Source organism: Vidua macroura, chromosome 7 (genome assembly GCF_024509145.1).
Source record: "Vidua macroura isolate BioBank_ID:100142 chromosome 7, ASM2450914v1, whole genome shotgun sequence".
In the NCBI taxonomy this organism is placed as follows: Eukaryota; Metazoa; Chordata; class Aves; order Passeriformes; family Viduidae; genus Vidua; species Vidua macroura.
In genome coordinates, this window is record NC_071577.1 from 40,886,484 (window position 1) to 40,911,429 (window position 24,946).

The 24,946-nt window shown below is 39.2% G+C and overlaps 1 protein-coding gene across 12 annotated transcripts; it reads left to right on the forward strand.

Moving 5' to 3' along the window:
- The first annotated feature begins 268 nt into the window (after window positions 1–268).
- On the forward strand, window positions 269–24,946 carry MARCHF7 (membrane associated ring-CH-type finger 7). 12 transcript variants are annotated; one of them, XR_008437814.1, is made up of 12 exons: window positions 571–828; window positions 5,886–6,036; window positions 10,095–10,253; window positions 12,363–12,534; window positions 14,197–14,364; window positions 15,956–17,069; window positions 17,331–17,500; window positions 18,711–18,820; window positions 20,203–20,316; window positions 22,138–22,186; window positions 23,256–23,368; window positions 24,041–24,191. XR_008437814.1 is itself a non-coding variant. In XM_053981811.1 (11 exons), exons 2-11 carry the CDS (start codon window positions 5,896–5,898, stop codon window positions 24,275–24,277), a joined length of 2,220 nt encoding a protein of 739 aa, XP_053837786.1. In that variant the 5' UTR covers window positions 572–828; window positions 5,886–5,895; the 3' UTR covers window positions 24,278–24,946. The 12 variants fall into 12 exon arrangements, 9 of the variants coding, with proteins under 9 accessions (XP_053837780.1, XP_053837786.1, XP_053837784.1 ...); XM_053981811.1 differs by lacking the exons at window positions 22,138–22,186; window positions 23,256–23,368 and having other exon boundaries at window positions 572–828; window positions 15,956–16,750; window positions 16,916–17,069; window positions 24,041–24,946; XM_053981809.1 differs by lacking the exons at window positions 22,138–22,186; window positions 23,256–23,368 and having other exon boundaries at window positions 573–828; window positions 15,956–16,750; window positions 16,838–17,069; window positions 24,041–24,946.

The following is a 24,946-nucleotide window of genomic DNA, read 5'->3' on the forward strand; positions in this document are numbered from 1 at the left end:
GTGACATAGACAGAAAACTCAAAGACCGTGTTGCAGTTTTCAGGCTGAACGTGGAAGACGATTCGGATGTCGCTGGGAACGCTGCCGGACGCACTAAAGGGAATCCTGCCACGTCCAGCGGGGCTTTCCGGCTCCCGCCCGCGCTCCCCGACGGCCGCAGCGCCGCCCGCCCAGAGCCCTCAGGCTCCGCTCAGGGCTCCGCCCCCCGCCGCGCCCCTTCCGCGGGGCCGGCCCACGCGGCCGCAGTTCTCGCGAGAGCTGGGCGTGGCCGCATCTGGCAGCCGGGCGGTCTCGCGCCGCCGCCATTGTGTTGCGGGAGCGGCGCGAGCGGGCAGCCAGGCCCGGCCCAGCCCGCGCGCCGGCCCGGCCGTGACGGTGAGTACGGACCGCCCGCGGCGGCCGCTGCGGCTCGGGTTGCGCCTGCTGCGGGGCCCCGCCCGCCCCGGCGGCCTCGCGCCGGGGCCGGGGGAACCATTTTGTGCCGTGCTGGGACCGGCCCAACCGCCCTTCTCTCCGCCATCGCCACCAACGGCCGCTCGGCTCCGCGCCCGCTCTCGTAGCGAGGCCGTGTGACACCTGGTGCCCCCTGTTCCTCTCCGCCCTCCTCGCAGCCTCCGCCCGGCGGTTGGGGCCGGATGGTGCCTGGGTAGCGGGATCGGGGGCGGCCGCGGGCCCCGGCCGGGCCCGAGCCGTGCGAGCCGCTCCCCGGGGCCTGGCGGGGGGAGGTGAGGTGCCCTCGGCAGCTCTGCGCAGCACCTACTCGGTGCGGGAATAGCCCAGCCTTAGGGCACCAGCCGCGGCAGCGTGGGCAGCCATCCATGGACATTTGTAAATATTCTTGCTCCTGAGAGGCTCCTGAATTATTTGTCAATCCCACTACATTGAAGGTTGAGAAAATAGTCGTAACGAAGAATCGCACAGTGTGAGAGAAAGACTCGTGAGCACTGTCTTGTTTGTCATAAAAACGTGATTGTGAGTAAGCCCCGAGGAAGACACGTGAGCACAGGTTGCTCGGGAGAGAATCTTATGAATAGTTTTATGTTAAATTACACAAAAACATGTGGACATGAGAGCTCGAGTCTTAGGTAGAAGTGTCAGTGCATAGTTCCAAGCTAGAAGAATTAATTTAGGAGCAGACAATGAAGCTTATGCTTCCCTCTGATGGAGGGTACAAGATTGCTTAAAACTGGTAGTAATCATGGAAGCTGGCAAACGCTTTACTTACTCGTAGACATGATTACCTGAAATTGCTCCTTTTTTAGTGATAGTAGAGGGTCAAGGCAGAAGAGGAATATTTGCTCTCTCTGTTTTGTGAATCCCTTTTTGCGAAGGGGTGTAAAAATGGATGGTTAAGGATAGTAACTGTTTTTGCTTTTTGAGATTGCATTGCTTTCCCTCAAAGACCTCTTGGATATTTTATCACTTTGTTATCTCTATCCGTGGCTGTGTTAGGTCTAGTTTATCTTTTACAATGCTGTTGGAGGGATGACGGATCAAAAAAGGCAGGACATTTGATCTGTGTGCTCAAAATAGGCTGTGCAGCTCCACCTCCTTTTTCAAGTTGGTCATCTGTTTCTCAGGTATGACTTAAAAGTTTTATTTCAGAACTTGATTTCTGACCAAGTCTTGAGAGGTATTGCATATGTCCCTTATTTAAGGAGTCTCTAGAATCGTTTCAGTTTTTTAAATGAGGCTGAGTAGTGTAACATGGCATAAGCTGATGAAATATGTTGCTTTGATAAGAAGAGTGCTGCTCATCCTGCTGTACATGTTCTCATTTTTCTATTGCTGGGTCTGAGCGGGACTAGTGTTAAAATAATGGAGAAGCCAGAAGTGTGTTTTCACTGGTTAATATGTTGAGGGTTCTCAGTGAAGGGCACATCAGGTGTGATGTTTGAGTAAGGTGTTCCTTTATTTTTTGGCAACAACCGGCTTTTTAATCAATTCAGACTAGAACCCAATTTCTGGTTCTATGATTATTGTTATTATTTCCTCAGAGAAGAAATTTAAGTATTTTTTGGTCTTACTACCTTCTGTGTAAATTGAGGTGTCTACTTCGTCATTACAGAACTCACCACAGCATGTTAGTTAACACTTGGGGTTTGTTGAATTCCTGTGTGTGTAAACAAAATGTTGGAGGTTTTGAGTGCTTTTCTTCAGGAAAACCCTTAAGATGATGATACTGTAAAAGGGAACCAGTCTCATTCTGAAATACTGTATACAAGCACAATATTCCCCTTGCAGAGAAGTATTGTTGTGGCTTTAATAATGTGGTGATTTTTTTAGCATGAGACCACTGTATTGCTCTGTCCTGTGCTCTGTAATAGCTTAGCATGCTCACCCTATTTATAACGATCTCATGGTGTTACCATGATCAGCATAAGCCTTGTATGTGTTTTGTTTGTATTCAAGCCACCTATGAAGACAGTTGCATCTCAGGCTTTCAAGGTGCAGTGCTTAAAATGGTATTCGGAGAACTCTGGGGAAAAAACTCCAAAACCCAAAAGACATCTTACTAGTGTTGATCACCAGAGGTGAAATGGCTAGGTCTAGTTTTGTCTGTCTAGTAAATGGACATCGTGGCTCCATTGACCACAGCTGCATCTCTGTCCATCTGGGTAAGACTATGAGGAAAGGCTGAAATAATTTGGGTTGTTTCGCCTGGAGAAGAGAAGCCTCTGGGGAAACCTCATTGCAGCCTTTCAGTACTTAAAAAGGGTCTGTAAGAAAGATGGGGATGGACATTTAGTAGAGCTTGTTGTGATAGGACAAGGAGTAAATTTGACAAAGGCATTTTTTATGATGAGCATAGTGAACCATGGGCACAGATTGCCCAGAGAGATGGTGGATGCTCTGTTCCTGGAGACATACAAGGTCAGGTGAGATGGGACACTCTGAGCCATCTGATCTCACTGAAGATGTCCCTGCTTATTGCAGGGCGGTTGGACTAGATGGTCTTGAAATATCCTTTTCAGTTCAAACTATTCTATGATTTCTGCTAGTTGGATTGCAAATAAATTTTATAATGGATGCCCAGAAATTGAAGAGCTCTTGGGCAGCAAATTTTTGAAAATTATTCATCTTAACAACATGCTTTATCTCACCAAATCTTTATTGAAAGGTAAAGGTAAAATCCGATTTCCTTGACCAGAATTTCTTTGCCTAGATCATAAGGCCTTTTATTCAGCATCTTTTCACTTTTGCATCAGACATGGTAGATGTAAAATCCCTATTCTTACGTGACTCTGATCTTTATAGCAGATCTTCTCATTTGCTGGCTGAAGCAAAGACTGCAGAAAAAATGTAAGGTTGTATGCAGGAAATGAATCATAGTGTGTATACATAAACTGACACATTAAATTTTGCCTTTCCTATTGTGCTGCCTTAACTTGGTTTAAACACCTTTTTTTGGTATAGTTTCTGCAAGATTACTTGTAGAAAGAAAATATTCTATAGATAGTATTATCCTGACATACTTGGATTGAAATCACAACCTGTGCTAATTTACAAGATTAGGCTGATGGATAACATTGTCTGTCCTCTTGGGGCTACCACTGAAGGAGAAAATTAGTCTTGTGCCTATTTATGTGTACCTGTAGAAGGAATTTGCTAATTTTGGACTCCATTTCATCTTCTGCAGGATGTTGGCTCTGGTGTTCAGTCTTCCACCCCATCCTGTTCCGTGTGAATGCTCTTATTCTGTTCTGTGGATGGTGCATAAGCAATTTTATTAGTATTAGATGATTTATAATTTAGTCTTTGAAGTCTTACACTTCTGTCTCCTCCGATGACTCATCTGGACATTAATTCCTACTAATAGGAACTTCCATTCCTTCTTGAACCTTTGCATTTTCTATGTGTGTCTGTGTCTGACTTTTATCTATGCTATTTAATTCATCTAGTTCCACACCTATCTGAAACAAAGTGATTCAGAAACAGAATGATCCATAATAGAGGAGATAATGCCAGCACTCTTTGTTGAGTATTTAATAGTACAGAATTGGATCCGTTATTCTGTGTGTTTGTTCCTTTTATTTTATATCAGGGTAAAACGTAGACAAACAGTGCTTTTAGTATCAGATCTCATCGACATACGGCTGTCCTGTCCAGCCTACACTCTAGTCTATATTATTGTGATGCAATTTTAACTTCACAGTTTGCAACTTTGATAGTTACTTTTTTACACTCGTTGCAGCTTCATATAAGTACTAAACTTGTAGAGCACACCATGGCAGATTACTCTGAAGGTTAAATTAACTATCATTAAAGTTTGAAAATAAATATGATTGTAATGTTTTATTGAACTAATGATGCACTTGAAGTGGCGTAGTTTAGATAATTAGGCTTGTAATTAATTTCTTTTAAACTTCCACAATTAACTGTTTTTTTTTTTTTTAACTCTGGACTGTTGCTTAGAACATTCTTATTGATACAGATGTGCTTACAACCTGAGAATTGCATAAATTGCTGAATATTTACCAAAGGTTTTAAATGTGATCTGGGAAATTAAATTAATTAATTACTTCAGTATATTAATGCGAAGTTGGACAAGTGAGCATTTCAGATTCTTAACCAGATCTCGTTTACCTGGTGATGGCTTTGATAAACACGAACTGGTTACTAGTGTTGGAAGCATGGTCTAGAAGCAAGTGTGCTCTGTAATACAAGCCAGTAGCTCTTTAGTACACAAAGGTAAACAGTCACTTAAACTCGGTACACTTTAGAGTCCTACTTGGAAGGGTAGAATATTTTGTTCAGTGTGACTTAAGCAAAGATTAGAAGCCTTGAGTATGTGGACTCACCTTGAAACTGCAGCCAGACATGAAGTGTGTCAGGATTGATGTAGCAGCTTTTTGCAGAATATGATACTGATGAGCATGACTGAATTATGGAAAAAAATGTGCTTTCTTGATGGATAGGGTTTTTTTTTATTATCAATATAGTTTACTCCTGTTCTCAGAAGGTTAGGCCAGAATTCGAAATGGTTAAATAGACTGTACCACTTTGGCAAATCACCCTGTATCAGTGGGATTCTCTGCCATCTGTTTGAGTTGTTATGTGTCATGCTACTCTTCATGTACCACACCATTGAGGATACTGCAGTTTCCTTAAATATTTTTAAGTGCTAACGTTTGTGGTCTGCTTCTGTTTGTACTGTCTTGAGGAGGAAGAATCTAGCTGTCTGGAGTTTTAAGTAAACATTAAGTCAGATACAATTTCAAGGGCAGGGATGAGTCTAGGAGCACATCTCATGTGGAAAAGGCACCAGCATTTCTTTTGAAATGCCTAGAAATAGCAAAAGGCAGATAAACACTCAGCAAGTGAGAAGTAAATTTATTAATACACTTCTGAGATAGCCTGTGCTCCTTTGCATATGTTAGCTTCCATGGATGTTGTCTTTGGAGAAGTTGAAGGCAGATAGACTGCGGATGTGTTTTTTCACAGGAGGGTGAAGTTTCAAAATGTCAACCCTGAGGAATAAGTCTGAATATAATTTCTACAAGTGTTGAGATGCAGTTCATTGGCAAAAACATAATATATGAATTTGAGAAATCTGAGTAATCTGTTCCTTACTAATTTTGCGTTAATATGAGTACTGTGTGGTTCTTAAGGGAGTGCTTCTTATAATTGCAAGAATATATTGTAACAAAATCATAAAAGGGGCTGTAGTTTTCTAATGAGGGATGGGAGGAGATGTAAAGAAGAGGTTACAAAAACTAGGATAAGAATTTGTTTCCCCATTTTGCTGATGCAGTCAGACCAAAACACTTTGTAAATATTTGTATGTGTGAGTCATATTTACGTTACACCCAGAATGACCTGTGCCTATTTTGCATGAGTTCCCTGCTTCCATGAGAAAAAATGATCAGTATGTCCTTGTACAGGATACAAAGGATGGAGTCAAAACCCTCAAGAATTCCTCGCAGGATATCTGTTCAGGCTTCCAGCTCTCCTGTAGGATCTAGAACTGGAAACAGTTTATCTGGTGCATATAGTACAAGAGAATCTTCATGGAGATTAGAATCTGGATACCAGGTAATGTATTTTTTCCCTTTTTATAAAGTATAAATAATTTTTAAAATGTCTTTTTTAACCAAGAAAAGCCCCAAAACTTAGACAAACAAAATTTCTAAAATGCAAGAATTTACTAACCAGGGCAGTGACAGTAATCAGTGAACTGGTAGTTCTAGATTTTCTGGTTTTACCTGCTCTTGTTTGTAGCTGCACCTTTAGAAATCAGCTGTTTAATGAATGAGAGGGCATGCTGATAATATGGATCCATTTTCTTAGAGCCACTGCCATCTTTGAGCCTGGGTAAATGGAGTTTTTTGTTGAGGGAGAGGTGAGGGTTTTGCTTGAACTTTGATGTATGTAGGGCATTACACTTGATGTGTTGGTGATGCAAAAAGAACAGGACTATGTTGTCAGTTAACAAGGCTATACCATTCTGCAGCACCTCTTGTGTTTATATTTTGAAAAGGTAAGAAGAGGAGCTTTAGAGTCTGTCATGGTTTGACACCTGGCAAATCCCAGGCACGCACAACAGTTGCTCACTCACCCTCCCCTGCGCAGCTGGGCAGAGGAGGGAAGAACTTAATGAAGGGTTCATGAGCTGAGATAAGGACTATGAGAAAACACTCCAAGGGCAAAACAGGCTTAACTTAAAGGTACAAAGTGAATTTTTTACTAACAAAATCAGAGGAGGATAATGAGAAGTAAAATAAGCACCTTTCCTTCTCCCAACTCCTCCCTCCTTCCCACTGACAGCGCATAGAGACAGGGCATGGGGGTTTTGGTCAGTTCCTCTCCCGAGTTTTTTTTTCCACTTGCCTCAGGGTCCAGAGTCCTTCCCCTTCGAGGCCGTGGGGTCCCTCCCATGGGAGACAGTTCTCTGTGAACTTCTCTAGCGTGGGTCCACTCTCACGAGCAGCAGTCCTCCCCAAACTGCTGCGGCGTGGGTCATTCTTCCACAGGATGAAGTCCTCCAAGGACAGGCTGCTCCAGCCTGGAAGCTGGGGCCCTCTCTCTCCATCGGGTCTCCCACGGGATCACAGCCTTCTCCAGGAATTCACCTTCTCCATTGAGAGCACCTCTGCCACGGGCTGCGGGTGAATCTCTGCATTCCCCGTGGACCCATGGGCTGCAGGCGTCAACCTGCTTCACCATGGTCTTCACCAGAGCCTGCAGAGGGATCTTGGCTCTGGTGCCTGGTGCACCTCCTCCCCTCCTTCTCCACTGACCTTGGTGTTGCCGTGTTGTTTTCCCTCACAGGTTCTCACCTCCTACTCTATTGTGGCTGAAATTAAAACTGCATCCCTACTTTTGTTTTGATTTCTTCTGAAATCTATTGTCACAAGAGGTGTTATCACCATCTCAAATTGGCCCAGCCTTGACCAGCAGCCTGTCCATCTTCAGAGCGACATCAGGGATTTGCTCTGCCAAACACGGTGGAAGCTTCCAGCAGCTAATTACAGAAACCACGTCTCTGGCCCCCAAGGTTTTTGGCAGCTACCAAAAACCACGCTGTGCAAAACCAACAGACACTCACATTAGTCTGTCATGTCAGTATGTTAGTACAGTTGGGCTTTGTGTGCACCACATGGAACTGAAAAAAGGCCTTTTGATGTTTCACAAAAGCAGCATTTTACACTAACCAAGCTACTTTTGTCAGGAAGGGGAGCTGTGCTCAAGAGGAAGTATTCACGCTGTGCAGGTACTTGCAGTTTAGGAGGGTATTATGGGAAGCAGAGATAAAACTACTGTAGAAATTTTTTTTGACACTCGGAAGCAACAGATAGCAGTTTGGCTCAATTATCTTAGTACTTTTTCTGCTTCTGTCAGCAGTTCTCACCTCAGTTTTGGGCTCAGAAATGTAAGTCCATTTTGGTCTTTCATTGCAGAAACTTAACTCTGTGATTAAATGTTCATATTTAAAAAAAAAAAAAAAAGGTTAGGAGTTTGGTCCCTGCTGGCAAGCTATCTGGGACACTGTATTATATAACACCTTTTTGAGAAACAGTTTTACAAGTAATAGAACATTATTTTTAGCACAATTAAATGTATGTGTGTTACATTTTTGTTATCTTCAGCATGCATGTGCTTGTTATTATATGGGCTACAATATATAGGCTGAACGTACAAGGGGAAGCAGTTGTCAGTCCTTTTTGCCTTTTGGAGTTCTACATGTTTTTCACTGTCTGGCTGCTCAGCAAAAACAAATCGAACAGTCTTACTCTTTTGTAGAGACATATGAACACAGTGTACATATACTGAAAGCCATTGATCAGAAGTCTTCAGCTGAACTGGTGCTGTTAAAAGATTTTGACACAGTGTACCTTTCATTATTTCATTTATTACATGAACTGTAATGTGTTCACTGCACTGTGTATTCTTTTGACTATTTCCTGTTGAGCAAAATGATTCTGAGCTGAGGAATGATCTCATAACACTTGCCAGTTAAAACAGCAGGGAAAATATTTGTATAGAAGATTATGTTGTATCCCTTTTTTCCACTCCCAGTTTGTAGAAGGTAGTCTGAGAACTCATTATACAAGACTGGTGCTTAGTGATAAAACTGTAGGGAAGCTCCCTCTCTTGACTAACCTTTGGTATTTACAGAGCTGGTAGGAGCAAATTGCATTGTTGCTTGCAGGTTAAGATTACAGAGACTGGAGCAGTCCAGTCAGATAGGAATACAAAGGACAGGCATTTTCACTTTGTTAATCCATTCAGAAACGTACCATAAAGTATTTAAGATCTAGTTCAGTTACTTAGAAGAAAAACTTGGACTATCAGTAATTCTTTAGGTATAAGGAGGATTTGGATTTTTAATGCAGAATTTCTATAGAGAGAACACTTGATTATAGATTAACTCAAAAGCTTCTGGGACAGATCAGTCAGATTTATATTTGATTTTGATTAGGGCTAACAAATAAGAAAGGTTTCTGTTGGGTGGGCTTGTTGTTTTATTTTGGTTTTTTTTGGTGTTTTTTTCATGCACATATGGAATGCTTGTACATCATGCACTTTTGAGATCGATCTGGGTACTAGCCCCTGCTTATCTGAGGAGGCATAATGAAGAGGTCAATTGTATACTAATCAGATGTATGGGATATAGTGTTGTTGCCAGGTAACTTTAAAATAGAAAAATCGAACTAGTGTCATTTTATAAGGACAAAAATTCCTATCCTTTGCAATACAACATAGTAAACATTTTATGTTTACTATGAAAAATGAATTATAAGGTTTGTTTTTTTGTTTTTTTTTTTCAGTGGAGGCATAGGGTCAAGAGTAGTTTATAGAATTGTTTTGAATGTTTTCCTGATAACATTTTTCAGCTACTGAAAATAGACACCATAACCAGAATACCTTATGTAGGGCTTTAATTGTTAAGTTCTGACAAGGGATTTTAAGTAGTCTTAAGCTGAAATGAAGGAAGAAAACAAGCTGAGATTTTTGTATTGTTTTGGTTTGGCTTTGTATGCTTTGTTGTTGCTTTTAAGAAATGGTGGCAGCAACTACTGTGTTTGTAGTACTCGTAGTTCATAGAAAGAGAATGGACAAATAATAAGTTAAAAATGCTGCTATGTGTTAATAAAATGGTTGCATTTCTGTTATTTCTATTAATTTTGCTATTCTCCATTATTATTATATGGAGCAAATTAAATTGCAGCCTCTTTCTATTATGAATAATCTATTCATTGAAATTCAGCTTGTTTTAGTGGCCAATGAGGTGCTTTTGTTGTCACAGGGACCCTTTCTACACCTGTGGGGTTTTTTTGCATAACGCTTGAAAATTAGGCCCTTAATTCTGCCCTGTTGCTACAGTATCTAAGTCAGGCTAATGCCTCAAAAGCCAGAAGAAAGAGGAAGGAGCTGCTATAAAGTACTTAAAAAAAACCAAATGACAAAACTTTCCTTTTGCCAGTAGTTCTCTCTAAGCTTGTTTCATTTCTTGGCTATCCCTCAAGGTTTCTTATTAAATGTTCCCAGATTTGTTACTGCTTCCACTTCCCTGTATTTTCAATACTCGGATCAGATACCGAGTTATTTTTGAGTTACAAGATGCATATGATAATCATGTTGTTCTTCAGGAATCCAGTGTATTGAATAGTTCCAGTAGAGACTGGAGAATTGGAGAAAGGGACACCCATGAAACTCCTTGGAAGCTTACAGCGTCGTCTCCAACTCGCTACTCAGGGACACTTGATCACCCTCATTCTGGAAGATATTTTGGAAGCAGAAGCAGATTGGTGAGAACTGTTACTGTGTGATACTTGGGAAAAAATATTGAAACCCCAGGGTTTTACTTTAGTCTTCCCAATCTGAAAAGCTGCCAGCAGGGGCTCTCTCTCTCTAAATCTCTTACAGATTTATGTTTTTGATAAGTAAATCTTACTAATTCTCAAGATAGAGCAAAAGCTAGAAGATGGCAGTGTTTAAAAACATTCAGAGGATGAAAATAGTGATGTATATTAGTTTTATTAAGAGTTAACAAATTCATCTAAAGTCAGTGGCTCTGTAAAAGTCCATTTAAAAAGAAAAAAGGAGGGGGTGATTAGAATCTCAGACATGTTACAGTCCTGTGGATGGCAAAGTTCATATTTCTTATGTCCGGGGGGGGGGGGGGGGGGGGCGTGTTTCTTGGATGGTACTAGCTTTGTGAGTTAACACGAAGTTCATGGGTTTGGAGACCTGCTTTAGGAAATCTAATTGTGAGGTGTAGTGTTCATAGTCTGATTGTTCTTACTTACATGCTGCTTACATCAGCAAAAGAATGGTTGCCTGAGATTCAAGACTCAGGCCCTAAGAGTTTGTCTTAACTGGGTTCTAGAATGTGCCTTGGTAACTCCAAGAATAAAGTAGTTTGCTTGTGGCATGCTTATGCATTGTAGAGCGACATAAAACACTTGGAAGCAGAGTCAAAATATTAAGACAGGAAAAGCAGAAAACTGAACAAGTTTGGCGGGACAAAATTTTACTCACTTTCAAAGGGAAAGATGTTTGGGCTTGAATCATTAAAGAGGTATTAGTTTTCTTAGGTTCCTTGAAGGTGAAGACACTGAGATATTGGAGGGTGAAGAGGGAGGAACCAGTGTGCACGTGTTGGCCTTCAGGGGAGGTCATGGTAGATGTCTACCTATAGTTTAAATGCAAATGGAATCTGTGCTTCTAAGTGGTCTACATATATAGTTAAATTAGTGCTGTGGTTTTCAAGGTGAAAACCCTTTTTTCCCTCCATTAAGGTTAATTATTCTCTTAAAGTAAATTCTAATGCAAGTGAACCTTGCAGAAGACACTCTGAAAATTCCACATATCAAGTAGTAAATAATTAAAAAATAAGTGATATGTTAAATAGAAGATTAATAAGGGAAAGTAACCTGGCTTTGTACTTGGTTTCTGAATGTTGGTTTGTTTCCCTGTTTTTTTTTTGTGATGAGGGGAATACTTAAGAGACTTCTTAGTTTGAAAGAGTAAGAAGTTGTGGCTTAAACTTAGTAAAAACCTTAACTAAGTAGAAATAAAACACAGATAAAACGTACTCTAATTTAGTTGATCTTTAAAGGATCTTGGTTGTGGATAGTTTCTGGGAAGACAAACATCTCAATTCAGCTTTTTGATTGAGCTTAACTTTTTCTTTTTTATATGAAAAAAATAAACCCGAAGTATTTCAAATAGAAAATTAATGCCTTAACTGTAAGTAACCAGATGAACAGCTTTGTAGGCTACTCCAAACTTTTTATTCTAAGTCTTATAGTGCTAGTTTTTGAAAACTGTTTCAGTGCTATACCCTGCAAAAATTGTATTGTACCTGTTCTTTACTCTGAAATCCTTCAGTTGCGCTTGAGCGTATTGTAATCAAAATATACTTGTTTCAAACAATTGTCCTGAAGCTCACTCCTTAGCTAATTATATTTTAGGTTGATAAAAAATAAGTTGGATTAGTTAAACTGTTAAATAAAACAATGTAGCTCTTCAGTTTTGGCCATTTCTGGACAGCAAAATATGTTCTCTTGGGGATCTGTAAAGCTATATTTGATTGTGTTTATAGCATCTTACAGGCCAGGAGTATAATTTTTTCCCCCTTTTTGCACCAATTTTTTGTTGTAAGCCATATCTATCTGGAAAGGAAATAAAATGTTGAATGTTACAGAAACTGACTTTTGTATGTAGGACTGTATTGAGTAAACCTGGAAATACTAATCAAGAGCACAAGCATAATTCTTACTTGATTTTTAAAGAAAAGGGTTTGTATCTAAAGTTATTCTTTACAATGTTTGTGAGGTTTACATTATATACACTTTTGTGTAGTATAAGTGCATCTGATGTACTATGTAATTTATTTTTTAATGTTATTTCAGTCTACATCTTCTTCCTCTCATTTCACATCTGGGTGTTATGGTGAGTCTGAGAGAACTCAGGGAGCATATTCAAGACTGCATAGCCAGCAGCAAGATAGTGATTCAAAGAGACCTAAACTATCTTGCACATCTACCTCTTCTGTGAGAAGTAATGGCTTGACTGCCTTTTCAGGTGAGAGGTTGATTACTTGAGCTGAGTTACATCAAAATTGTCTGAGTAGTAAGATCAGTTTTTACCAAGTTTTAAAATACTTGCTTCAAATATTATGCTTATATGTTTCTTAAGTAATAAAAATTTATGCCTGTCTGAAGAGTATGTTCACAGTGATAGCAGTATCCAAAGTTCCAAGTATGGTGTTAACATGGTCTTTTGAAAGTCCAGTTGTACGCATGTCATTTCAGAATTATTAGCTGTACCTATTGCATTTGGGGTCAAGCTGACCTTCATGGCTCAAACATACCTTCATTGGTTAAGCTTTCAAGAAAAGAATGAGTGCAGCTGCTCTTATTTCACGAGTCAAATGGTATTGCTACATCAATGTGTGCCAGGGACAGCAGAAAGGAAATCTTTACCATACTTAGCAATATGTTCAACACAGTGTCATGGCTGGTTAGAGCACTGTTGTTATGGGTCGGGGAAGAAAGAGTTCCATTTTTAGCAGGGCCTGAACTCATTCTCTAGGTCCTGGCTAAAGAAACATTTTACACTAGGAGCTCTTTCAGGAAAACCTGAGATTATCATTGAAGCTGTGGGTAAGTTTGTGAAACTTGGATAGACAGAATTTATGCAATATGCCAACAGAAGTCTAAAGCTCAGGAAGTAACAGTCAAAACCTTACACTGAAAATATTTCTAAACCATTTTGATACAGGTTGTTAAATTAAGTCAGATTACCCTTGTGAGTATGGATTAATATAGGTTTTTTAATAACCCCTTATGGAATTGCATAGACATCCAAATAAAAATTAATAAATTATTGCTCAAACCTTAGTATTATTGATACTTTCTTACTCTTAATAAAACGACAGCTGTTAACATTTCTCATTATGGTGTAGGAGTGTTTCTCTTTCCATTTCTACATTGGTTGGTTGTCACACTGCTGACCAACGAGTGCTTAAATTTGTTTTTCTAAGTTAGCAATGAAGCGATATCAAGGTGAATTTTTCAGAGCCATCGAAGAAGACTCTTTTGGAACTAGAGTTTTGTCCACAGTTGATGTATATGCAGCTTGCTATGCAGTTGTTGGAGCTGTTAACGAAAAACAAGATCCATTTTTATGCTGAAGTGTTTTGCTCTGTAATATGAACAAGGGCAGTGTTAGTCATTGTTCTTAAAGTTGTGTCTAAATTGCATTTAAGCTTCATCAGCTGTTTTTATGAAATTCCATTTAATGAAATTTCTTTTAATGAAATTTCATTTAAGTGGTGTCAAGTAGAGTGGCAGCATTTGCTAAGTCTCAAGCTGCTGTTTTCCTATAATGTGAAACCTTTTTAAAAACTATCTGCCATTAGGAAGCAAGATGCTACTTCTCTTCTTCTGTCCTGTAAGAGTGTTAATGGGTCTGATTCTTCATGAAAGTATTACTACTTTTTGTTTGATGTAGCTTTCAGAGCCAACTTTCTGCAAGATGAAGTGCCTGCATCAGCAGAGTGCACTTAGCTTTGTGTTGGCAGCTGGGTCCTTGGTCAGTGGTAATGTTAAATGTACAGTGGTCCTAGTGGTGATGTTAAACTCACCCTTGATATGAATAACAAAAATGTCTGCATGAGTGCCAGTTTCAATGTATTTTTAGATTATTACAAAAACAGGGGATTTATTTACTTTTTCTTTCTAGATTCCTCATGGAGATGCAGTAGGATTCCTAGATCTTCATCAGTCATGCTTGGCTCCCTTGGAACTGATCTGGTGAGAGAGCGAACACAGTTAGAAAGAAGAACAGATCTGTCTGTTAATAACCTGGTGGATCCCAGCTACGGAAACAGTGACTTTTCACCTTCAACATGTATGTTTCGTGTAACTGAAAGCTCATAAACCTGCAATTTTTATGGCTTTTAGTTTCTTAACATGTTCATAGGATCACAGAATGATTTGGTTTGGAGGGCACCTTTTGTTCCACCTCCTGCCATGAGCAGGGACACTTTTCACTATCCCAGGTTGTTTCAAGCCCTGTCCGACGTGGTTTGGATGGAGCATCCAAAACTTCACTGGGCATGTTTTTTTAATACTTTATTCAAAACACGAAGACAAAATAGATTTTAAAGTATCATTTTAAATAAAATTCATTAGCCACTCTCCATGTGTTGACCAAACCATCAAAGGATATATGAATGGTCTAGCTTGTAGATGCATTGTGGTGTTGGTGGTTGCCACTGTAACTCTGTGATTACGCAGTAAAGCTCTTTTCTTGTTTGTCTTAAAATCTCTTTGTATTTAAGTATGGGTAGAGAAATAATGTTGATTTGACCCAGGGAAGCTTTTTCTTAAAGGTGCATATTATCTCTTTTTATTTGGGTCCTCGAATAGTTATTAGGGAAAACTGCTAGACTACTGAAAATAACAATAAACACACACTTTACATGAGGTGAGAGGTTTGTCTCACGGCAACTGCTAGGACTAGTAAGGACTTGAGCACTGTAATTTTCACTTTCTGTTTGGAGTGCTATGACCTTCTAGAAATGTGTCAGGGGAAGCTCACCATTAATCTTGATCTGCAGCCTTTTGCAGATGCATTAGCTGTATTTCGTCATGCAAAAGTTAAAGAAAATGCCACGTTTCTAAGTATAGAAGATAAGCAGAAAAGATAAAAATTACTTTCAAAATTCGTCCCATAGTCTTGCCTTGACAGAAGAGTATATTTTAATGTCATCGTACTCCCAGCACTTTTTAGTAAGTGGACAGTTCAACTATTCTACCTGGTAGAGCCTAATGGGAGGAGTGGATTAGCGATCAGCCTTGCTTTGTACTGTCTGTGCTGCATTTCTAGCAGTAGTGCTGCTATTAAGTGCTATAAAAATAACTTCCAACTGTGTTCCCTGATGTGTAGTCAAAAGCATATGGTAGATGATTGGCATCTGCGCAGATGTTTTATTAGCTGGAATCTGCCAGATAAATAAAGCTCATCTTCAGCAGTAAATTGTGATTGCAATGCAGAACCCATTAAAAGAAAGTCACCAAAACTGCAAAGATGAAAGTTTTTAAATTGAGACTGCATAGAGAGCTTCTGTTTCCTACCTTCATCTATCCATGCTTGTTCCTCCTTCCCCCTTCTCCCACCCACAACCACCCAATGCGGCCGTTTGAGGAAGGAGACTAGCCACCTCAGCTGCTTCATGTGAATTACGGTTCATCTACAGTGCAATTCTTCTCAGTGTGTTGAGATACTCAGACAGCACTTACAGAAGATGTGCTTGTAAGAATGATAGAATGGTTTGGGTTGGAAGGGACCTTTAAAGTCCCCTAGTCCAATCTCCCTGCAGTGAGCAGGGACATCTTCATGTGGGACAGGTTGCCTAGAGCCCTGTTGAACCTGACCTTGAATGTTTCCTGATGTGTTTGAGCACATCTTGTCATTTTCCTCTGCTTTTCTGCAACAGATATTCAAGACAGGCCTGCCTCTTCATATGCAGAGGGAGCAAGACCAAAAGAGAACTCATTAAGCACTTTGAGGCTGAATGCACCCATGAACCGCCAGTTGCCTTCTGATCATCAGCCATCTTTTTTCAACAGAGACTCTAACATGAGCTCTTCAAGATCCAGCTATTCTTCAAGACAAAGGAGAAATGAATTGGAATCTCCCCAGAGGAGTGTGCAGCCAGCATTTTCTCTTACTGCTGTTAGAGGTGAAACCCCTTCCTCAAGTGATTCTGAAAGGATTTTATCTTCTCAGAGGTCATTGAATGAGTCTGCAGCTGACAGCGAAGGGAGGCGGACAACCAGACAGCTGCTGTCTCGTTTAGCATCTAGTATGTCATCTACATTTTTCTCTCGAAGGTCTAGCCAAGACCCATTGCATACAAGGTCATTAGGCTCTGAAGAGTCAACGGTGGTCCCAAGAATTCAAGCTACTGCTCTGTCAAGTAGTAATGGAGCTGCAACTCCAGAAGTTCCAGGACTTCAGTCATCCGAAGCTTCTCAGGGGTTCAGTTTTCTTGGACGAAGATGGGGTTTATCAGGAGTTTCACAGAATCGCAACTCTGATTCTGATGGGGAAAGTTACAGACCAGACACTGAAAGTAGGAGCACAGGATCCTGGTTGTCATCCTCTTTGAGGAACAGGTGTACACCTCTCTTTTCCAGAAGAAGAAGAGAAGGAAGAGATGAATCCGCAAGGATCTCTACCCCTGATACAACTGCTAGATCACAACGTGTCTTTAGAAGGAGAGAGTCAGGTGAGGAGACCTCTCTAGAAGCATCAGATAGCCTTCCTCGGGCTTCTATTAGCAGACCAACGCCTGCAGTGTCTGTTATTTCTACAGCTACTGCCTCCCCATCAGATTCAGCCCCCAGTGGAAGAAGTTCGGGAATTCTGCCTGCCTCTCTCTTTCGCTTTGCAGTGCCTCCAACACTGGGAAGCAGTCTGTCTGACAATCTTATGATAACTGTAGATATTATTCCCTCTGGCTGGAATCAGTCTGACGGACAAGAAAGTGGCAAGTCTAAAGTACCACCTTCAAGAGATCCGGAAAGACTCCAGAAAATTAAAGAAAGGTAAAGTTAGTATGTTCTTTCGCAACAGTGAAATGTACCTGTTTTAACCTGAGAGGGCTTTCTGCAGTCATGATTTTAAAAGAAAACTTTCCTTTAGAGGACGTGGCAACTCAGTCCCCTGTTACTTTTATTCTCACCATTGTCTTTAAAGAAACTTGTTTTAATTCTCACGGTTTGAGAACAGTTTGATAAGTGGAATTATCGTTTTAAAAAGTCCTACATGAAATATCACAGCATTTGTTGGTATTCCATCCTATTCAGCCTGCTTTTAGAAGATTCTGAAGATGAAGAGGGTGACATATGCAGAATCTGTCAGATGTCCTCTGCAAGTTCTGACAACCTTTTAATAGAGCCATGCAAATGCACTGGAAGTCTGCAGTATGTTCACCAGGAATGCATGAAAAAATGGCTGCAGTCAAAGATAAATTCAGGTAAAGCAAACTCTAGACCAAAGTAGACTTCTAGTTATACGTGGAGGCTTATTGGAAAGATTGCAGTTACTGAAGTGTTTAGCTGAAAAGCGGGCTGTGGGGAGAAGCAGTAGTGTGACACTTCCAGGCTTTTTTTGTTCTGTGCCGCCTCTCATGTGAGTAGTTCCAAGAACTGTATTTCTTGTTTAGAAAACTACATTTTTTGGGGTTGTCTACTAAGATGTTAGATGAAATACAACATTGCAGAAGTGTAGCTTTGGAATTATTCTGCCACTTCAGTGGTACTACTTTGGGTAGCATTTGTTCCCCCTTATGGAAGTGATTGTGCTTTTTTTCAAGATTACTGTAGCTGAGCTAACTGTTAGCAGCGATAGAAATTTGAAAATCCAGAAATTATTTTGAATTGTAACCAAAGTATCTTAATTTTTTTCTTAAAGATACTAACTCCTGTTCAAGGCATTTTAAAAATGCTTGTTCAAAGATTACTTCAGAGTGCATATATAATTCTTTAAGAAACACTTCAGATAATGCATGCTATAGAGATATTTTTGTAACAAATGGATTGACCGGTTTGTAACTGTTATCTGCAGTATTCTTAAAATTAGGTGGCTTGATAGAAGACATGAAATACTTTATACTGAAGGAAGTTGCTAGTATCTGACTTTTTTACTCAGCACCAGAGGATACACATCAGCGAAGGGATGTTTTAGAAGCCTCAGCCTGTAGAAGAAAATTAATTTGAATTATTTAGCTGTATATGAGAACTTAAGTCCACTATCAACTTGCTTTGCTCATCTTGTTGCTTATGGAGGAGTCTGTTTTAAAACTGGTACTTAAGACAAAACGTTACTTAACTTTATTCTGGTATATTTATTCTTACTTCTGTGTGTATTTGGATTACACGGTAAATTTCAGAAAGCCTAAGAAGCCATTTTATACCAGACTTGCAGGAAGAGGCATATTAATGCCCAGGGAGAATGTAAGGCAAAATAGGTGCAGCTGGATAGAGAATAGACATTCTACAGCATTTAAATTCTGACAGTAGCAGATGTCACTACATTCCTATTAGAGGCTTGCTTTTCTTCTAACCTTGCTCTGCAAAATAAAGCCAAAAATGACGTAGAGTTTTTAATGCTTATATGACTGTGTCGTATGTTATAGATTGTTGAAACTTGACACTGAGTTTCCCCCCTGCCCGCCACCCCACCAGGTTCTTCTTTGGAAGCAGTGACAACTTGTGAATTGTGCAAGGAGAAGTTGCATCTTAATCTGGAAGACTTTGACATTCATGAACTTTATAGGGCACATGCAAATGAACAAGTTAGTATATTTTACCTTATTTGGTAAGTGTTGATTTAGTGCTGGGAGGGCAGTTTTTAGAGAAGCCAAATGCATCTCCATTTCAGAAGGACTGTTATGCATATAAAGTAATGTTAATGTGGAACAGATTTTTCTTCTCAATATTCCAACTACCAGTACCTTCCTGCTACACTTCCTACAGCTGAGCTTTCAGTAAGTGTAATATATCTCTTTCCTTAGTTGCATATCTGTCATCTAGCTTTGTAATCCAGTGTCTCTGCCACATAGGTGCAGTGTGAATTCTAGCGTGATTAGATTGAATTTCGCATTAAGTCAGGCATTGTCGTCGCTTTTAGCTGGTTTTGGACACAGTTTAGCAGTTGTTGTAAACATACAACTACAAACTTCTTTTGTTTCATTAGAGTGGTAGAAACTAACCTCTGTTCTAGCAGTTTCTAACTGCTCCTTCAAATAATTTCCTAACTTAAAAATAATCAAAATAATCATTGGTTTTAGTCTTGTTATTTAAAATAGAATGTCTTAGAACTACTGGATTGTATAGTATTTAAAAAAGAGTAAATTACACAAAACTGGTGTTTTTAATGAACTTTATTCAGAGGGTTTTTCCCTATTCTCCGAGTTGTAATCTGACAATATAGAAAGACTAATGCTATTAGCCTACCTCAAATGTTTAAAGAAAATACCAAGTGACATCAATTTTGGGGCAAGACATCGGCCTCTAATTTTTTTATTATTTAAAGTAAATTCTTACCGTAGTACTCTAATTCCTATCAATTGGGGAAGTCTCTGAAAAGTCTTTTTCAAGAGTGCTGATCATCTTGTTTTAGTGCTATTGCTTATTGGTTGCTGTCATTGCACTTTAATAGCGATAAGAGCTTTGAATTTTTTTCCTAAAGAATTGACTAAATTATCTGTTCAGCAGTAGCATTTTTAAAGTTTTTCTCTTATCTTAGCAGGTAAAGGAATTTCTCAAATATTTGTAACATCATAAGATTCTTAAAATAGATTCCTTTATTTTGGCTTTCTGTAAAGCCTTGGGACCACAGAGAAGAAACCAGCAATACTAGTTTTGTTTCCCCAAGTGATATAATACTCTGATTTGCACATTCTTTCCTCTGAACTAGTCATGCTGACTGAGATTTAATTTGTAGAACTCTTTTCAAGGATAACATGTTAGATTTGGGGTGGATGGGAAGGACCAGAAGTATAAATAGCTTTTCAGCAACTTCTTAAAATTTTTAGTATTACATTTTCCTAATTCTTTCGGAACAATTAGAGATAAATCTGTAATGATTTCATTAAAATCTAATTGTTGTTCTACTTGAAACAGATGTGCAGATGTGTTACTGACATTCTGAATGTTTCTTTTGATCTCCTTTAAGGCAGACTATGAATTTATCAGCTCTGGTCTCTACCTTGTAGTGTTGTTACACTTATGCGAGCAGCGCTTTTCTGATATGTTAGGAACTGCAAATGAGGCCAGCACACGTGTCAGAGTAAGTATGCAGTGATTTTCTGGCAGGAATTGCTCATACAGAGAACTTGGAAGCAGGTTGTTACCTTGAGTGACCTAGGAGCTGGATACCCAAGAAACATACTTTTTAAACAAATTTAGGTTTAAAATGGGCTGTGCTTGTCAGTGCGCCGTGTTTGATTGGAAACTGAAGGTACTACACAATTGCAGGTACTCTGCTACAGAATACTTTCTGTCAAGGTTGTTGGTAATTCATTAGTTAGCATACAGATAAGCAGACATGTTGTCGTGATTATTGTGAATTTATGCAAAACGGCAGGTTAAGCTCTCTCTGTGCCAAGTGTGCAGTTAAGAATGCTGGACTACCTGATTTGTTTAATTTTTCTCATTATGCAAGTCTATATTGCAAAGGTCTAGTACTTGTGCTTGGCTAGTGCACTAGACTAGTGCTTGTCTGACAGAGTACGCCTAACTGTGTACTTGAATATTAACATTCTGCAGCAGCCTGTAGCTGTAGTATGGTTTCTCCGGCATTAGTCCAAACTCTTATTAGTTGCATTTGACTGCATTCTTGTCAATTGAAACACCTGGCTTAGGAACGTGTTAAGTACACCTTTAACCAGTAAGAGATCAGCATACAGAGTTCTTTCTGCTCAGTGATTCACTCATAAATCCAGTATTCTACATGTTTATTTGATACTAGATAATTAATCAGTGCTCTTAGTCAACTGAGCTCCTGAAAAGCTGGTTATTTTTAGATTTTTTTCTTACATACAAAGAAGTGACAGTATTAACCTTATCTAGTGCATATGGTAATGGTTGACTGGTAGCAGGTAGTAGATCTTTGGAAGAGGCAAGACTGTGCTCTACCTAATCTCTTAATGTATTAGAACAGTGCTCTTCTTTTCTGTACAGATCCAACGTAGGGCTTGTATTCCGTGCTCCAGTTTCTGTGCTACAAGTGTGGAGATATAAAAAGATACATGATCTAATTGTAGCCAGCATCCAGCACAGATTGTTAGCTTGAGTGTATTGCAGAAGATGTTTTTACTGGTTTCCCATCAGAGGACGCATTACATACTTTAGTGTGTGACGCTGCATTTTAAACCAGTGAGAGCACCAGTGCTGGTATTTTATATCAAGCATATGAATAAGCTGCGGAAACTCTCTTTATCTGCTCTGTCTCAGTGTCTGGACTTCAACTGAAGCAGTGATGCAGATTGGCAGTGACAAAAGAAAACCACTTGGCTGAGACTTTTTAATTGTAGGAATTTTGGCTTTGGGTTTTGATACTGTGTGTTTCTTACATCAAACCACCACCAATGCCCAGTAGTAATCATGCTCTTAAGGTTTTAATTGTAAACAAAAACTTAAGTGTGTTTATGCATTTTTCCTGAACCACATTCATTCAGAGGGTTCTGTTTTGTCATATTAGTCATGAATTAAATGAAATGGATTTAACTAATGCAAGTCCTTACTGTGATTGTTTTTCTGCATTACAGTTTCTAGGAATGGTTTTCATTAAACTGACACTTGTTTATGTTTGCTGCTTTCAAAATCGATGTGTTCTACAGTCTGTAGAACGTGAAGATGATGTCAGAAGTTGCTACCACAAACATTCTACAGCTGAAATAACTGTGCAATAGCAATTTGAAGTCTAGTGTGTGGGGATTTATGTTAAATTTTGCATTGTTTTTTGTAAATTGGGCAAATGGGTTAGGTAACCAAGATCTGTCATGAAGCTTTGGGATGTAAAAAGTGAAGAAAAATTTGCTAACTTGTTGCAAATGTCTGCAGGTAACTTTGCAACTTTTAAACTACTTTCTCTCTGCCTTGTTTCTAGTTTATTAACCTTGCAAGAACTCTTCAGGCACATATGGAAGATATTGAAAGTAGGTGCTTCCCCTCTTTCCCTCCCCTCCCATTAGATCAACTCAAAGCTAATGAGTACAATCCTCCTTTGCCAAGATTCATAATACTGAACATAGTTACTGAAAACCTTACTCAGCAGTGCTTTTTCCATCATCAGTAGAATTATTCTGAGGGGGAACCGATTTTAATTCTCCATGATTAACTTACCAACAGCACAGAGTTGTTTAGACCACAGAAGTGTTATCTGCAGTCGATAACAAAATTCCTTAGTAGTTACAGTTTGGTTATTGTAGTTCTGGTAATGCATAATTACAGGATAAATGATGACCTTCAGCTTGCTGCCTTTTACAAGAGAAAGTAGGAAAGAACGTAGAAGGAAAGAAACATTTAGAATTGAATTTTAATGCATTTAAATTAGACACTTGTATTGCCAGCTTTCTTCCCTTTCTTTTTCTTGCCCTCTTCTCCCCTTTGTTTTTTCCATTCACACACACTTTTTGGTTGTGTGGGTTGCTTGATCAGACCTATCCGACCTCTTGAATGAATTCTAAAGGTTGCCAATTTTGACAAAGGATTAACCTACTTTTCATCTAATGGCTTTTTTTTAGTGTGTTTAAATTCAAAACTATATGCTGACATGTTTACATTTCTGGTAGATATACCCTATTTCTGGGCATGTTGAATAGGCAGTGCAAGGGTAGTTGGTCTACCCTTTTTTTCCTAGTGTGCATGTGTCTGTCAACTGTATATGGGTTTTCAGTACACAGGATGCATTTGGAATACTATAAAGAAAGGGAGCGTGTGTGTGTGAAAGAGGGAGTTCTGGTTCAAGGTGATTATTTCTGCATTCAGAGCGGTCAAAGGTGGACTTGAGTTATGAATGCATTTCTAAGTTATGTGCATTTTCCTTATTAGAGGAAAATCAATGAGTGTCATTTTACTCCTTAATTCAATCTATATTTGATTCGACCTTTAACTTGCAGGTGAGGAATACTGAGTTCTAGATTTATTATTGATGCGCTTCAGTTACATTTCTCTTCTAAGAACTGAAGAAGCAAGGAGTTAGACTTTTCTTCTTTCTGTGTTCAGGGATGGAACAAGTTACTCCAGTATAAATACTTCCTTGCCTGCAGACCTTGCTTAAGAGGACACACTAAATTCCTGTTACAGAGAAGCTAACATTTTACAAACCTGATATAGATGTGCGTACTGACTTTTCTACCATAGTTGACAAGTGTGTATGTGTCTTTTAACTGACCTTGCAACGACAAAATCCTGTGCATATGTGGGCTTTGTGTTCATCTTGCATATGCTGAAAGGACAGGAGTGGAGAGAGGAGCTGCTTCCAAGTAGGCCCAGGTTGCATTAAGCAACATATATATATATATATATATATATATATATATATATATATATATATATATAAATGTAAGAGTCTTTGTTTAGACTGCTGGATCATTCTAGGTATTTTAGTATCCAAATTGTTAACTTAGTAATTTCTTTCCCTTATGTTGGGTGCTGCTGTCATGGATTGAGTATATCCTCCTCTGACTACTGCTGGAATTAGCCACTCTAAGCACTACATAAAAGTTGAATCTCTGGCGTAATTAAGTTTTCTTCCTCTTATTTTGAGGAAGGAGAGTAGGAGGACACAGCAAATTGTATGATCTGTTGAGTTTTGATTTGAAAATGCTGTATTTTTCCGACATGAGATGCATTTAAGAATTGTTATGTGATTACTCAAGGTTTGGGTGGGTATTGCAGTCTGCTATTTGATATTATAAAATCACCTTTATTTCCTCTACTCATCCTAAAGTGCTTTAATTTCGCACATTTTTGTCAAGGCTTCTGATTACACTGTGTTGTTCCAACAGCTTCTGAAGATGACTCTGAAGACTGATGCTGGTAGAACTTTCATACTGCAAGAAACAAATGGAATTGCTGCAGAAATGCTGAACTGGCAAGAACAACATCAACATGCATTTGTTTTATTCCTCTCCTTAGTAAAATGCGCATTGAATATTACTGTAGTTTTTGAAGCATTGTTGAATTCAAAATCAACTGCTGCACAGTGGAGCTCAGTAGACTTGAGAACTACTCAGCATGTGTGAGGATTAGATACATAGAAAGCAACTTCCCTTTTCAAATTATGAGGATGTTGTGCTTTGTTTTGGAAGACATCAGAGTCTGAATATTTAAGGAAGCTCTATCTCCCTTTGTGTTTCCTTCTTACTGTAGTCAAACTTCTGGTTTTGTCTTACCGAGTTTTTGCTCCTGTACCGGCACTAAGTGGTTATAGGGGGTTTCAGGGGGAGGGTGGGGATGCCCGTGTACTTAAATAGGTTTTGTTTGGGTGTTCTTAAATGCCTCTTTTGCTGCATCATATAACTGATTGCTTCCATCGTTAATGAATGAACAGGAGGATAAGCAAGATACTGTAGAGATTGTTTGGGTTTAGGCTTATTTGAAGATTATTATTTAACTCAAAAAGCAATAAGAACTTGCAGTGGTCTTTTAATACTTGTTGATGGCTTTTTTATGTACCAGTTTGGAAATCTGAGATTATATTTGATATCATGTGGCTGTTCCATTATGGAATATTGCAGGTGTAAACTCTTACATTTCAGCATTCCTGGCAGATATGCAACTTGACAAAAGACCTCTGGTTGTTTAGTTTAATCAGACTTTTTTTAGATCCCACCTTCTGTTCAAAGCACCAGTTATCAATGTGTTTTCTAGTGTTGTCACTTCTTTATAAATAAAGACAAAAGAGGTATGCA